Source organism: Neolamprologus multifasciatus, chromosome 15 (assembly GCF_963576455.1).
Source record: "Neolamprologus multifasciatus chromosome 15, fNeoMul1.2, whole genome shotgun sequence".
Lineage (NCBI taxonomy): Eukaryota > Metazoa > Chordata > Actinopteri > Cichliformes > Cichlidae > Neolamprologus > Neolamprologus multifasciatus.
The window spans coordinates 14,508,861-14,522,566 of NC_140453.1; the positions used below are offsets into that span (position 1 = coordinate 14,508,861).

The following is a 13,706-nucleotide window of genomic DNA, read 5'->3' on the forward strand; positions in this document are numbered from 1 at the left end:
CTAAACTGCACTGGAAAAAGTTTAATAATTGTAATGAATGCTTTCAGGTTAACAAAAGCTAAGCATTTGCCGCAGTTCAGGAGATTATTATTCATGCAAAGGATGCGAGTCTCTTGTTTTCTTCACAGGTATTCCAGGTACCACAAAGTTTAGGCCGATGTTAATACAGGTAACTCTTTGTGACTTTAACTGGCACAGACCCAGGTGAGGATTCTCAGTTTCTCCACAGGTTTGAGCTCAGGTAAGTGCTCTCTGATATCTGCAGGTTTGTGGGGGCGAGAGCGGGCCAGGCAGGGTTCTTTGTCCAGGACAAAATCAGTGATAGAGAAAGAAAGGTAAGATAAGTAGCAAAGCAAAGACAGAGACAAAGGGAGAAGGCAGTTCAAAACAAAGGAGGACCATGACATTAGTGTCCTGCAAGTACTTTTATTACCCATTTCCATAGGAAAGCACAGAAAAACAAAAATCAACAGCAATCATATGCTGTAGGCATTCACATTGACTCCTGTGTCATATGTAAGAGAGAATTGTTTAATCTATAATCTTTTAGCAAATGGAGAACAAAAACAGGAAGAACTTGTGTAATACAACAAGCCACAAGCCTCAAAAACAACCAGGGCTCTATTAGTACCTCTCTGACAGTCCAACTCTGCACATTCTTTGCACGTTTCAAAATTCTTCCAAAATTTAGACCTCAGTTTATAGCTTTCATTTTTTCTTTACTGGGGTATCTGTCGAAGGATCTCCACATAAGAACATGGTAGCTCTGTTGCAGGTTATTTCCAAACCCCCAAACTACGATGCTGATGGTAACATCAAAAGGTTTGATAACAAACAATTATGCAATAGAATTCTTTTGAGTTGCAATGAAAGAAATATGTTATCTTCATTTTAAAAGTCTGTTTTAAAACTCTACTGTGGAGGAAGCTGACAGTCACTGGCACGGCGTTCTGGATACATTTGTTCAGCAGTTGGTCACTTGTTTTTTTTTTTGTCTTTAAAAGGTCAGAAAATATAGCACGCGAGGCTGCAACGTTTTGAGGTAAATGCCAACATCAGCACGCAATTGCTGCAGTTTACAGTGTTGCAAGCAACGTTTCTAGTCAGCACTTAACATGAATACAGCAGAGGCTCATGGGAGTGTTTTTAGTTTTTGCAGGCTTTTGGTCTTGTTTTGGGAAAAATCTGAAAAACTCTGAATCAGTTAGTAGCGTTGGTCTTATGAAAGCCTGTCATCCTGTAGTTGTTGAGACATTTCAGTCAGATTGACAAATTACTTTCAAGTCTTGTGGAAGAAGGAAGCAAGAGTTACAGTACATGAAAACATGAACCTGTTCTTAAATAATCCTTCAACTGGTTGATTTAACATTGGATAATCTTTCTCTTATCCATTTCAGCGTCGCACGGGGGGCTGGAGCCATAGGGCGAGAGGCAGGGTATACTGTGGAGGGGTCACCAATCGAACACAGGGCTAACACAGAGAGAGACAGACAAACATTTGCATTCATATTCACACCTATGGGCAATTTAGAATCACTATTTAACCTTACCCACTACGTGCATGTCTTTGGACTGTGGGCAGAAGCCGGAGTAGATAACAAGAATCCACACAAACATGGGGAGAACAACAAACTCCACACAGAAAGCCCCTGGCCAGTTGTTGGATTCAAACTCAGGACCTTCTTGCTGTGAGGCAACAGTGCTAACTACTGCCCCACTGCACCATGATTAGAGTTATTACACCTAATCTGATATATCTGTGATTGAAAATACAGTTTCATTAATATTTTATCCACGGGTTAAATAAAAATAGTCCATGTGTTCTTGATCTTTTCTCTATGTGGGATCTTCTTACTCTGGAAAAATAGACTATACACTAATGAACAGAGATGGGCAGTAACGCATTACTTGTAACCGATTACTTTTTTACAAAAACGGTAATTAGATTACCGTTACTTTCCCATAGGAACGCTGCGTTACTGCGTTGCTAAAACCTTGATTTTTTTGCAAGAATGTCTCATGACAGTGACGTAAGCGAGTGCAACGTTCGTGACAACAGCTGTGTGCAGATCAACAATGGATAATATATGGAGTGCGGGAGAGAGTATGAGCATGCACCGTTTAAAGCGTGGAAGTACTGACCTTACTTTGAGTTTGATTCCATAAAAAGTGACAAAAACATTAGTGTCCATTGTGCGTGGGAAGAAAACTTTTTACAGCGAAAAAAACCCCTAAACTTCCAAGCAAGCACCGAGTAGCTACGACGTAATGGGAAATTCACAGAGAAACTCGCCGATTCTTCCACTGACCGCCACGGCACACCTGCACCAGGGTAAACCTCCGCCTACCCCACTCCTGCTTTACAGGTGTAATGGGATTACTTTTTGGGGGAAGTAATCAGTAATTAGTTACTGATTACTTTTTTCAAGTAACTTGACCAACACTGCTAATGAGCAGGTTATATCTGTCCTCTGCTTGTATCTTTGACTCTCAGCTCTGTTTTTGACATACGAATGATCACTTGTCATAAAAGGGTTAAAAGAAATATTTTCTATCTGAAGCAGACATTGTAAATGCCCTCCATGCCTTCATCTTATCACATTTAGGCTATTCCCAATACTCTGGTCTCTGCCAAAAGTAAATCTCCTACTTCACCTGGCTCTAAATGACATGGATTCACTCCAGCCTACACTACAGATGTACTCAGACCTCATGAACCAACGTTAGAGCCCCCCTAACTGTTCCCACAGCCCACCTCTTTACAGAAGCCACCTTAAAGACGTTTTCTGTTAGAGACTTGCAGCTGGAGCGCGCTTTACAAGAAGACTGAGGTTAGCAAACTCAGTATCTACTTTTAACCCTTTACAGGGGCCTCACTGGAGTACCCACCATTAACTGAAGCATTACATGTTTCAAGACTTTTTGTTATCTTTTCCCCAAAATTTGCTATTAAAGGCAATTTTTACAAAAAAGCTTTTCTATAAAAACGTTTCTTATGCCCTCTCTTTTTCTTTATAGCCCTATGTATTTAATTTTATTTCAAATTTTTTCATTTATTATTCTATTCAACAAGTCAGTGTACTCTCACTGCCGGTCCCAAGCCTGGATAAATGGCACCGGCTGCGTCAGCAAGGCTAAAATCTTCACTAAATCAAACATGCTGATCATCAAGAATGAGATATTGGATCAGGGATGAGCTGGAAGCACATGATCACTTTTTCACTACTGGTTTCACTTCACGACCAGTAAATGCCTTCCATGTAAAGCACAGGTGACCGTGCCAATCTGCTAGCCACCAAAGAAGAAGTGACCTAAGAGGTGGTTGGGGCTCGAGAGGTAATCTACTCACTGCACGGCTGGTGTTTCAGTCCCTGGCTCCTCCAGTCTGCATCTCAAAATATCCTTGGGCAGGATGCTGGACCACAACTTTCATATATGCATCTATCAAGAAGGTTTAAATTATCGCCCTGCTGGAGACTCTTTGTTTCCCATGTATGTGCGGGTCCTCTGTGGAATCACCAGCTTCCTCTCACAGAGCAAAGACAAGCATGTCAGATTAACTAAAGTGTAAGTATGAGTGTGAATGCTTGTCTGTCTGAGCCTTGTGACCTGTCCAAAGTATATCCTGCCTCTCTCCCAGTGATAGCAGGGATAGGTTAGCAGCCCTGAATCAGATCAGCAACACAAACTGACATGGCTTGTGGTCTGTAAAGCCCTTTACAGTCATGTTTTGAACAATTCTGTACAAATAAACTTTATTTGTATTATTCTGACACTGTTTGATGGCAGGTTTCAATAGACAGTCTCAAACCAGTGTTAAATTGGATTGATTTTACTTGTAATGGTTTTCCATCCCACACTCATCAATAAGCATGCTGGAGATTTGTTTTTCATTTACAGTAATTACCTGCCGCGGGTTTTACTACTTTCCTTGACACTGGTTTACCACTTTCTGTGTAGGCTTGGGGGCATGTTGACAGACCTAGAAGCCCTCCCCCCAACCCTCACCCGCAACCGCCTTCTGTGTGTGTCGTCACCGAAGTTCGGCACAACACATTTAGGCTTGTCCTTTTGTTCTGCTCATCCAAATCCAGGCTCACAGTGGGGTTGAAGTCTTGAATCAAAAGTACAAAAGATTATGTTGTGAGTCCATTACTGTACTGAAAAAAACAGAATGAATGTGTGGAAGCATGCCCTGCTGATTACATAATACCATGGCTGTCAGTCAAGACTAATGAGAAGAAACTAACAGAGTGGCAATCTGCAAAGTTTGCCCTTTAATAATGTGTAATGATTTTAATGATTTGTGGCAGCTGAGGCATAAACAATACACTGTGGTAGGAGGATGTTAACAACAGATACCCCCCCACCCACCCACCCTCACGTCCCCAAAGAAGGGGGAATAATAAAGGGGGAATAATGATTTAAGTTATTAAACAATTAATAACTGGCAATTAAACGAATTAGACAACAAACCTTTGTTTGGATATTTAAACATTTTGCCTGTTATGTAATGATATTGACAGACAAAGGCATAATCAAATCATCGATACGGAAACGGAGAAAAGTGCCACTTCTCACCACAGAACTCTCACCTTTGTCCTCCCTCCACACAGAGTCTGGTGTCAGTTCCTGTGCCCTATTTTTCTCTGACACGTTCAGACTTTTTCTTTTTTATAAAGCTCTGAAAACTCTGTGGTTGAGCATCATCTTGAGCTGAGTTTCTGCTTTTTACTAAGACACTCATGTGGGCCAGGATGAAGTGTTAGCTGTGGGTAAAAACAAATCTATTTTCAAGTGTACTGCTTTCTTTTGTTTGCTTGTTTTGTTTCTTTATAGGCTGCAATAGTGTGAAGAAGCACCACACTTGCACAACTGCTCACATCTGAAGTCAGACATTGAAACTCTGTTTATGTTTACTGGCAATACTAGCTTTTAGAGAAAGTCTTACCTCGTATAGCGCTAAGAGATGTCTTTATATGCAAAAAAAAAAAAAAAAAAGATGCAGGATGACACCGTCACCTTTTGGCTTTCTTTTCTGTGCAGGAAGTCGTTCTTGCATCAAGAGGTTATTCTCAGAATTTCTGATGTGTTGTAAGAGTCTAGCAGGTGCTTACAATACTAGGTTTGTTTTTGACATTAATAGACTGTTTATGGGCTGAAAAACTTTTTCTGCGTGTCTGTTTGTCTGAAACTGGCAGTTCAATCTTGACTTTGAGATGGAGGCTTTGATCACAGCAAGAATTGAAACCTTAAAGAAAAATCGTTACAGTAGAAGCATTTTAATGGCAAAAAGATAACAAGGCAATATTCAAGGTAAACAATAGGAGCACATACACAGACAGAACGTTAAGGGATGAATCCACTTCTCTTTAGTCTCAGGAATTTAGTTGAGGAATGATTTAATTTAGCTCAGTTTTGGGACAAAGTACAATCATCATAGGAATAAAAGCAGTTTGACAAAGACCTGAAGATGTACAGTTACTTATATACACAGCTAAAAAAAATAAAATAATGCATCACTTTTTAATCACATATCAGGTCAGTTAAACTTCTGGAATATTGAGCTGGTCAGTTAAGTCGCAGAGGGTTTTTTTAATCAGGTTCAGCTGCTTCGGTGTTCATGAAATTAACAATAGAGGCATCGATGAGACAATACCTGAAACAGGAACAGTTTTACAGGTGGAGGTCACGGGTTTTTTTTCCCCCTTCTTCATCTTTTCTCATCATTTTTTAAAATTAGGTTTGCATCTTTCTAGGGTCATTGTCACTGCTGGCAGCATGAGGCGATATCTGGACCCTACAGATGGTGGACAGCATAGTTCAACTCATCAATACAGGCCATTGCCAGAAGGCTTACTGTGTCTCTCAGCACAGTCTCAAGAACATGGAAGAGATTCCAGGAGACAGGCAGTTACTCTAGGAGAGCTGTACAGGGGTGTAGAAAGTCCTGAACCCATCAGGACCGGTATTTGCTCCTTTGTGCAAGGAGGAACAGGATGAGAGAGCTACAATGCCAGAGCTACGAAGTGACCTCTAGCAGGCAACTGGTGGCTTGAATGTCTCTGACGAAACAATCAGAAACAGATTTCACGATTGTGACTTAAGGGGCTGACATCTTGTAGTGACCCCTGTGCTCACTGCCCTGCACCGTGGCCAGACTGGGAGTAGCTGTAGAATACTAGAAATGGCGGGTCTGTGCTTTTCACAGATGAGAGCAGACTCGCCCTGGAGAATGTTGTGCTGCCAGAAACATCTTTCAGTGTGACAGATTTGGTGGTGGGTCGGTGCTGGTCTGGGGAGGCACATCCATAGAGGGATGCACAAACGTCTACAAGCAGGCAACGGCACCCTGACTCCCCATTAGGTGTCAGGATGAAGTCCTTTGACCCATTTTTCTTTTTCTTTTTATGAGCTGTATACTTGGCACTAACAAACAGCTGACTTTATGTTTAACTTGTGACTTTCACAAGACCTTCACTTACAACACATGCTCAGCTGAAACCTATACAAGTGACAGACGATATAAAAAGACATAAACTTTCAACTTATTAGGCCACATGACCATGTGACATGAAACTGAGCTTGAAGCTGGCAAATAAAAAAAAATTATTTTATGTCTAATTCTGAACAGAATTTGTCGTTTATGTCAGAGGGCTAATTTTAAAAGCCGACTCTTTGGTTTTATTACGTTTACGTCTGTATTATTAGAAAGCGAAAACCCCAAAAAAGAAAAAAAAAGAAAAGAAGTGAGTCAATGGGCCTTATATGGTACACTTCCTGGAGACGGTTGCTACAACAGTTTGTATTTCAGTTTGTTACCGTTTGTTGTCAGGCCTAAACACTGACATTAACAAGCTAACTGTTAGCTGGAGTATCTGGGGGTTTCTGAAAGATGGCTTTTGCTTCACACAGTCACAGAGATCCAAGCGGAACATACACCTTCTCCAGCCGCCCCAGAGCTGTCGAGAACCGCTCAAAGTACAGCGAGACGTCGACTGAAGAGTACGGTGCCGTTGTTCATGGTGTCTTAAATGCGAGCTTATAAGTGGTTAACTGTACCTGTAATATAGCATATTGACTGTGGAAATAAAATCCACTACAGCGGCTTTACTGACTGTAAGAAAAAGTAGCTGAAGTTTATATTTCATTTTTCAAGTAATAAAAATCCGAGAGCTAAAGCAGCCTGTTACTTGAAAAATTGAGTAAATCAGATAGTTGTGGTCAGAAGTTTAAATACACTCGTCATGGGCACGAATGGCACTGTAATTTTGGGATTTTAATGATTTCTTTGAACTGTTCTTTTTTCTATGTTGAAATGATTATATAGCATACTTCTTTACACCAATAATTAGGTGCAAAAGTATAAACACAGGCTCAAATCATACATGTATCTTTTGAGATTTAAATGTAGGTGCTGAAGGTACTACATTTTTAATAGGCCAAGACCTAATAAACAATCATAAATATAGACACCTGGTAGTTTCTTTTAACCAGCATAAAATGATTGGAGCCATTTCTATACAACTCCAGATTTCTGGATCATCAGTTCAGACAACTGTATATAAGTAAAATCTATTAGAATGTGTTACCACTTTTCCAGACCTAAACGGTTACCCTCAGATGAGAAGAAATTGGTTAGGATGTCCACGAACAATCCAGGATCCACCAAGGTTCAAACCTAAGAACTCTGTGCCAGCTGTCTAGTATGGTGGTGGTCGCATCAAGCTCTGGTGGTGTTTTGCTGCCAGTTGCACACTTTGTGCAGCATACAAGTAAAAATAATGAAGAAGGATTACCTCCATATTTTTCAACTTCACTTCAAATCAAAAGCCACATGGTTGAAACTTGGTCATAGTGGGGTGTTCCAACAGGACAATAATGCTGAACACAAATCAAACTGGTTTTGGATTAATGAAGCAGGTTAACATTGAGCTTCTCAAATGACCTTTCCAAAGCCCCGACCTCAACCCTATTGAAAATATGGCGACTACATTTAAAAGCCACGTGTGTGCCTGGAAATCATGGGATTTAAATGAATTCTACCAATTCTGACAAGAACTGGTTGAAGGACATTTAACCAATTATAAAGGGAGGTATGTGCAAATATTTCAGCCTGCATGTATAATTTAGACTCTATGTGGATTAGACAAAATCCAAAAAATAAATTTAGATGTATGCACCCAGTTCTTGTTTTTTAAAGTGATTAAAGATGTATACTGAACATTCATTTAATGAAATCTTTTGAATTCTGAAACTACCATGACATTCATACTCACGATGAGTGCATGCAAACTTCAGACCGCAACTGTATCTCAAATGTCACATGCTTCAGCTGTCAAACTCCAGAACAACATGGATCAGCATTTTCCCTTTGAGGTTAAAAAATGCAAGTGGGGAAAAAAAAGATTTTCAGCCTTTGAATTCCCGCAGACCTAATAGATTCAAATCAGTTGATGGCTGTTTACAGGTGGTGAACATTTATAGGTGCTGGAAATAGTAGGAAACTTAATTGTCGTCTTCCTGCAGGACAAAGCGTCACTATGGAAACATTATGTATGATCGTCGTATTGTCAGAGGAAATACGTACGCCAAGCATATCCTACCAACTGTAAGTGTGAAACATTCATTTTCTGTTTTTGTGCAGCGTAGGTTGTAGTTCTTTCCTTCTTTTCCCCACTGATAGACAGCTCAGCCAGACCCTGCAGAGATACGAAGACAACAGGCCAACAGAAGACGAGCCATCGCTCGAAAACAGGCCAGGGAGCAATTTAGACCCAACACTCCTGAAGCGCTGGAGGGCAGAAAACACACTGATGTACAAACTGGTAAAATAATTCCCTAGACAACTTCGGCACAGGTAAAATAATTATTTTTGACTCGAAAAACATGGAGTTTTTATAATGAGCTTGCTTAATTTTCAGAGCTCTACCTTGAAGAACTGAGCAATATTATTGCAACTACAGACATTGAGTGTCAGACTGACCCCTTCCTGGACAGACCAGCAACTCCACTCTTCATACCTGCCAAATCTGGCAAAGATGTCGAAACACAGATAGAAGAGGGAGAGGTAAGTAGTCCCAGTGGAAGGTTTGTTTAATAGCATTAACATAGTTCTAATAAAAAAGGTTAGACCTGTTTGTTGCCTTCTATTGTTCTGGAGGAGCCAATAACCCAGACTGAGACTTCTCTTTATAAGGTTGCCAATCACTTTGGCTCGGAGGCTAAAGTACAGAATTTACTATGCATTCAGGCATGTTTTGAGGCAAAACCTTTTTTCAAATTTAGTTGGCAGGGGACAAACATGCAGAAATGAGCTTGATTTATAGGCGTTACTTCTTTTGGTTATTTTCGCTTTCTGTGTTTTAACAACTTTCTAGTTATTCTATATATTGTTTTGGCTTTTTAACCATTTTAACCATATTAATTTGTAATTTGGGTTTCATTATTTTATTTTATTTACTGGTTGGAGGTCATTTAATATTATTTTTTCTATTATATGAGCATTTATATTTGGCGTATTTGATTAATTTTTTTAATTGATATTTTTTTAGTTTATTTTTTCATTTTTTGAGTAATTTGCTATTTGATTATTCTTGCAATACTTAGACTATTTAAATACATTTTGATTTCTCAGATTTTCTGGTTTATTTATTTTGAAGTTGATTTTTCTTTCTTATTCCATGTTGCTCTGTTTTATTATCAGCTTGTCAGTCATCAAGACTCAAGTGTTGGTCTTTGCCTTTAATTCTGTTGCCTGTGAATTGCCCAACTTTGTGGAACTGAAAAAGAAATGTGCTGCTAATTTATTTTGACTTTGTAAGATAGTAATGAAAACAAGTTTTTAAAACACCACTTTTTTATACTTGCCCTATGCAGCTGTTTGACTTTGACATTGAGGTGCAGCCAGTGTTGGAGGTCTTGGTGGGTAAGACAATCGAACAGTCTCTGCTGGAGGTGATGGAGGAGGAGGAGCTTGCCTGTCTGAAGGCCCAGCAGAGAGCCTTCGAGGAGCTTCGAAATAATGACCTGGCAGAGGTGCAGCGGCTCCAGGAGATGGAGAGACGACACAACGAGGAGAAAGTATTCAAGTTCTAGAAACTGTCTCTTTATCCAAACATGTCTGTCTGCAGCCAGCCTATGAGCCCTAAAATGCAACTGGACAGGTTTTAAGTTTTGAACACTTAAAGTACCATTTTGCTATCTATTATAATTACACTCACTGTAATAGGTACCCCTGTTGCACTTCCCATTAATGCAAATATTAGCCAGTCACAGGCCAGCAACTCAATCCATCATCAGCCTGGGTTCTCTTTAAGTGCTCCAGCTTCCTCTCCACAGCCCAAAGACAAGCATTTAGTAGGGTTGGGTTAATTGGTGATTCTAAATTGACAATGAGTGTGAATGGTTGTCTGTCTCTTTGTGTTAGCCCTGTGACAAACTGGCAACCTGTCCAGGGTCTGCTTCCGCTACGACTACTGGACAGACCCCAGCTCCCTCATAACCCTGAATTAGATAAGCTGAAGGAAATGCATCGTTGTTGGCAAAATTAACTGCTGGAACTGCCAGACTGCTCTGAGGTGATATGAAGGCAATCAAGAGAATCACTTGTTATGAATCTTAAAGCAGATGGACTACAGCAGCAGAAGAAAAGCACACCAGGTGCCACTCCTGTCAGCTAAGACCAGGAAACTGGCTACAATTGCTTGATCTGATCAATCTTGATTTCTGCTGTGAAATTTGGATGGTAGGGTCCAAATTTGGTGAAACATAGAAATTTCAATAGGGTCCATGTCAAGCTGGACCAAAATCTCTGAGGAGTGTTTCCATCGTCTTGCTTAATCCATACAATGAAGAATCAAAACAGTTCTCAAGGCAAAAGTGGGTCCTGCCCCTTATTAGCGTGGTTTACCAATAAAGTGTGAACAGTTTAGACATGTATTTCCTGCCAAGATTAGCTGCTGTAGATATGTGTGGTGATTCATCATCTTTTTTTTAAAAAAGAAGTCACACATGGAGCACAAATGATTTCTGTTGGCTAATGTTGCCAGAGAAACAGTGTCATCAAACCAAGTCTGATATGGTAGTAATGTCACAGTGCTGATGAAGCAGATTAACTGTGTTTGAGTTCTAAAATTCATATTTATGAGTCACTATGCATACTCCTGTAGTGAAGCTACATGAGTATGATCTCACTGACAATTTTTAGAAATAATAGAGGTCATAGTGTTTGTGCACTGCTTACACCTGCTAGGTATGGTGGAGAATTTCAGGATTTCAGACATTATGAGTGTGAGTTTTTTGGTGCCAGATTAAACAGATTAATCTGGGTTCCTTCCTCCCTCAGGAGCGTAGAATTGCACAGCAGAGGGAGGTGCTGAGGAAAGAAAAGGAGATTGCAGAGAAGATCGCCGCCCGGGCGTACACCCAGCAGTACTTGGCCGGTCTTCTACCTGCTGTCTTTACCTCGCTGAGAAGGCACGGCTACTTTTACAACCCCGTGGAGAAAGGTCGGCCTACTTGACAGACGAGGGTGTCGCTGCCCTCTGTTGCTAAAGCGTAATTTCCTTACATCTGTGTCTATTAATAGATGAAAAGGTAATTTTCTCAAACTTTGCGGATGAATCATATTTGTGGTTTTGATTTACAGATATCGAGACTAATTTCTTCCCATGGCTGATGGACAAGGTGAACAACAGGGTGGAAAGGAGATACACAGCAAGAGAAATTCTTGACAGTAAGAGACATTGGTTATTTTATTTAATGACATCCCTTTTTTGAGATTTTTTGGGTTGATGTATGCAAACCTAAATTTGCTATATTTAACAAAAACTTTTGCATAGCTATGTTTAAGTTTTTTTTTTCCAGCTTATCATTTTCTGTAGTCCACTCATCATTGCTGTAGATTTTCTATAATTATGCTTTTATTTAGCATTATTTTTTTTTTTTATCACTTCAAAGTGCTTTATAAGTTCAAACCAACTCAAATAGAAAGCAGAGAAATGAAAAGAATGGGACGTGCCACTCAAATTGAAATCTATTTGAGCATTCTGTAACAGCACTGAGGGTGGAGGAAGTACACCTTGCAGGTGAAAAAAGGCTTTTTAAAAACTTTATTTTAGACCCAAGTTTTAAAGCCTTTAAACATTAGATTTGATTGGTGACCATGTGTGCAGTTTTTAATGTTCTGGTGACTGATGAAATTAGTCATTTATAATAATTGGACAAATAATTGCCCGGAGGAAATAGCAGTTGACAAAAACATTCAAAAAAACTTGGTTCAGGAGGGTAGAGGTCTGCATTTACTTCTTGTAAACTTTTCCCCAGCATGCATTGTGTGACTACCATCTAGTGGTGCGTGATAAACATTACAGCTGTCACTGAAGTCAAACAGGACAGGGATGGGGATGCACCTGTGTGACTGAAACATTTCCATGTTTTTGTCTGTTTCAGCTATGATCTACGATGTAACCCAGAAGAGACTTGAGCGCTTCAACGAGGAAGAGACACAGCCAGAAAAGTCTGATTCATAGGGAGATTTATACACAAGTATTTACCACAAATAAAAGTTTCTTTTCATCAACTGGTTTTTGTTTACGGCTCCAAACCTAGGTTACCAACAGGGAAGGTAATAACTGCCCTCAGGTGGACAAACTATGCCATGTCAACATTCATACTTTGGTTGAAGGGTGGCTCTTCTTAACTTTTTAAGTTAAGTGTCTTTCATTGGCTGTTCACAAATGACTGATATGATAGATCGGTAAATAGCTAATATCAAATGATATTAGACAGGAGGCCAAGGTGAGGGTGGCAGAGCTGGAACTGAAGATGTTAAGATTTACATCTGGAGTTACATGAATGGGCAAGATTAGAAATCAGCATATCAAAGTAGAAAAGTGAGGCTGAGATGTTTTGGCCATATAGTAGTGGAGGAGGAACAGAGAAAGACCTCAGAGAAGATTCATGGATGTAGTGAAGGAGGACATGCAGAGGGTTGGTGTGACAGGATATGAGGAATAGGATGAGATAAAGGCAGATGAGCCTCTGTGGAGACCTCTAAAGGGAGCAGCACAAAAAAGCAAAGATGATGACATTGGCCTGTTTGATATATCAGTTGGGCTCCAATGATTAATAGTTCTGTGGGTCTTTTTTGCACTTATGAATTCGATGCAATAGTTGTCAATTATAGACCTATAAATAGAAACAACATGTTACAACCTCAAGATAATAAAATTATTTAAAAAAATGAAGTTCAGGTTTCCTCATTTTCCCCCGTGAAGGCAAGCTTTTTCTTTCAGTTCTGCGGTACAATTGTTCATTTACTGCTTATCTGAAGAAAGTTCCTGTGTGCTACTGAGCTGTCAACATACCAATGAAAGAAAATCAGCCAAAATCTAATGTTCAAAGAGCAATCTTAAAAAGATTATCATCGGCAGAACAAGCAGTGAAACAGGTTTTAAGGAACTCCAGATATTCAAGAGGAGCATTCAAAGTGCCTCCCTGTGTATTTATCCATTTGCATCTGGCATCCGACTGCAAACAGTTTATTCAGGTGCACTAACAGGCAAATTCAAGAATGCTTTGCATTCCTGTGACTGTTCGGCTCCATTATCCCAGCACCCAGAAAATGTATTTAAAGCAGCTGATAATCTCTCCTGCTTTAAAAACCAGCGAGGATTAACATGTTGGTACCAGCTTTGTTTCAT

General features: G+C 39.9%; 1 protein-coding gene across 1 annotated transcript; it reads left to right on the forward strand.

Annotated features, from left to right (window-relative positions):
* The first annotated feature begins 6,798 nt into the window (after positions 1 to 6,798).
* Positions 6,799 to 12,583, forward strand: rsph3 (radial spoke head 3). Its single transcript, XM_085132594.1, has 8 exons — positions 6,799 to 7,005; positions 8,530 to 8,611; positions 8,687 to 8,828; positions 8,925 to 9,070; positions 9,880 to 10,083; positions 11,348 to 11,510; positions 11,651 to 11,737; positions 12,454 to 12,583. Exons 1-8 carry the CDS (start codon positions 6,896 to 6,898, stop codon positions 12,531 to 12,533), a joined length of 1,014 nt encoding a protein of 337 aa, XP_084988720.1. The 5' UTR covers positions 6,799 to 6,895; the 3' UTR covers positions 12,534 to 12,583.
* Positions 12,584 to 13,706: the final 1,123 nt, after the last annotated feature.

Bases quoted from the DNA above. Each gene is read 5' to 3' on its own strand.
- rsph3 (XM_085132594.1), top strand. From the start codon at position 6,896: ATGGCTTTTGCTTCACACAGTCACAGAGATCCAAGCGGAACATACACC. The intron at 8,612-8,686 runs GTAAGTGTGAAA...CCCCACTGATAG, and splicing joins CCAAGCATATCCTACCAACT to ACAGCTCAGCCAGACCCTGC. The intron at 11,511-11,650 runs GTCGGCCTACTT...TTTGATTTACAG, and splicing joins TTACAACCCCGTGGAGAAAG to ATATCGAGACTAATTTCTTC.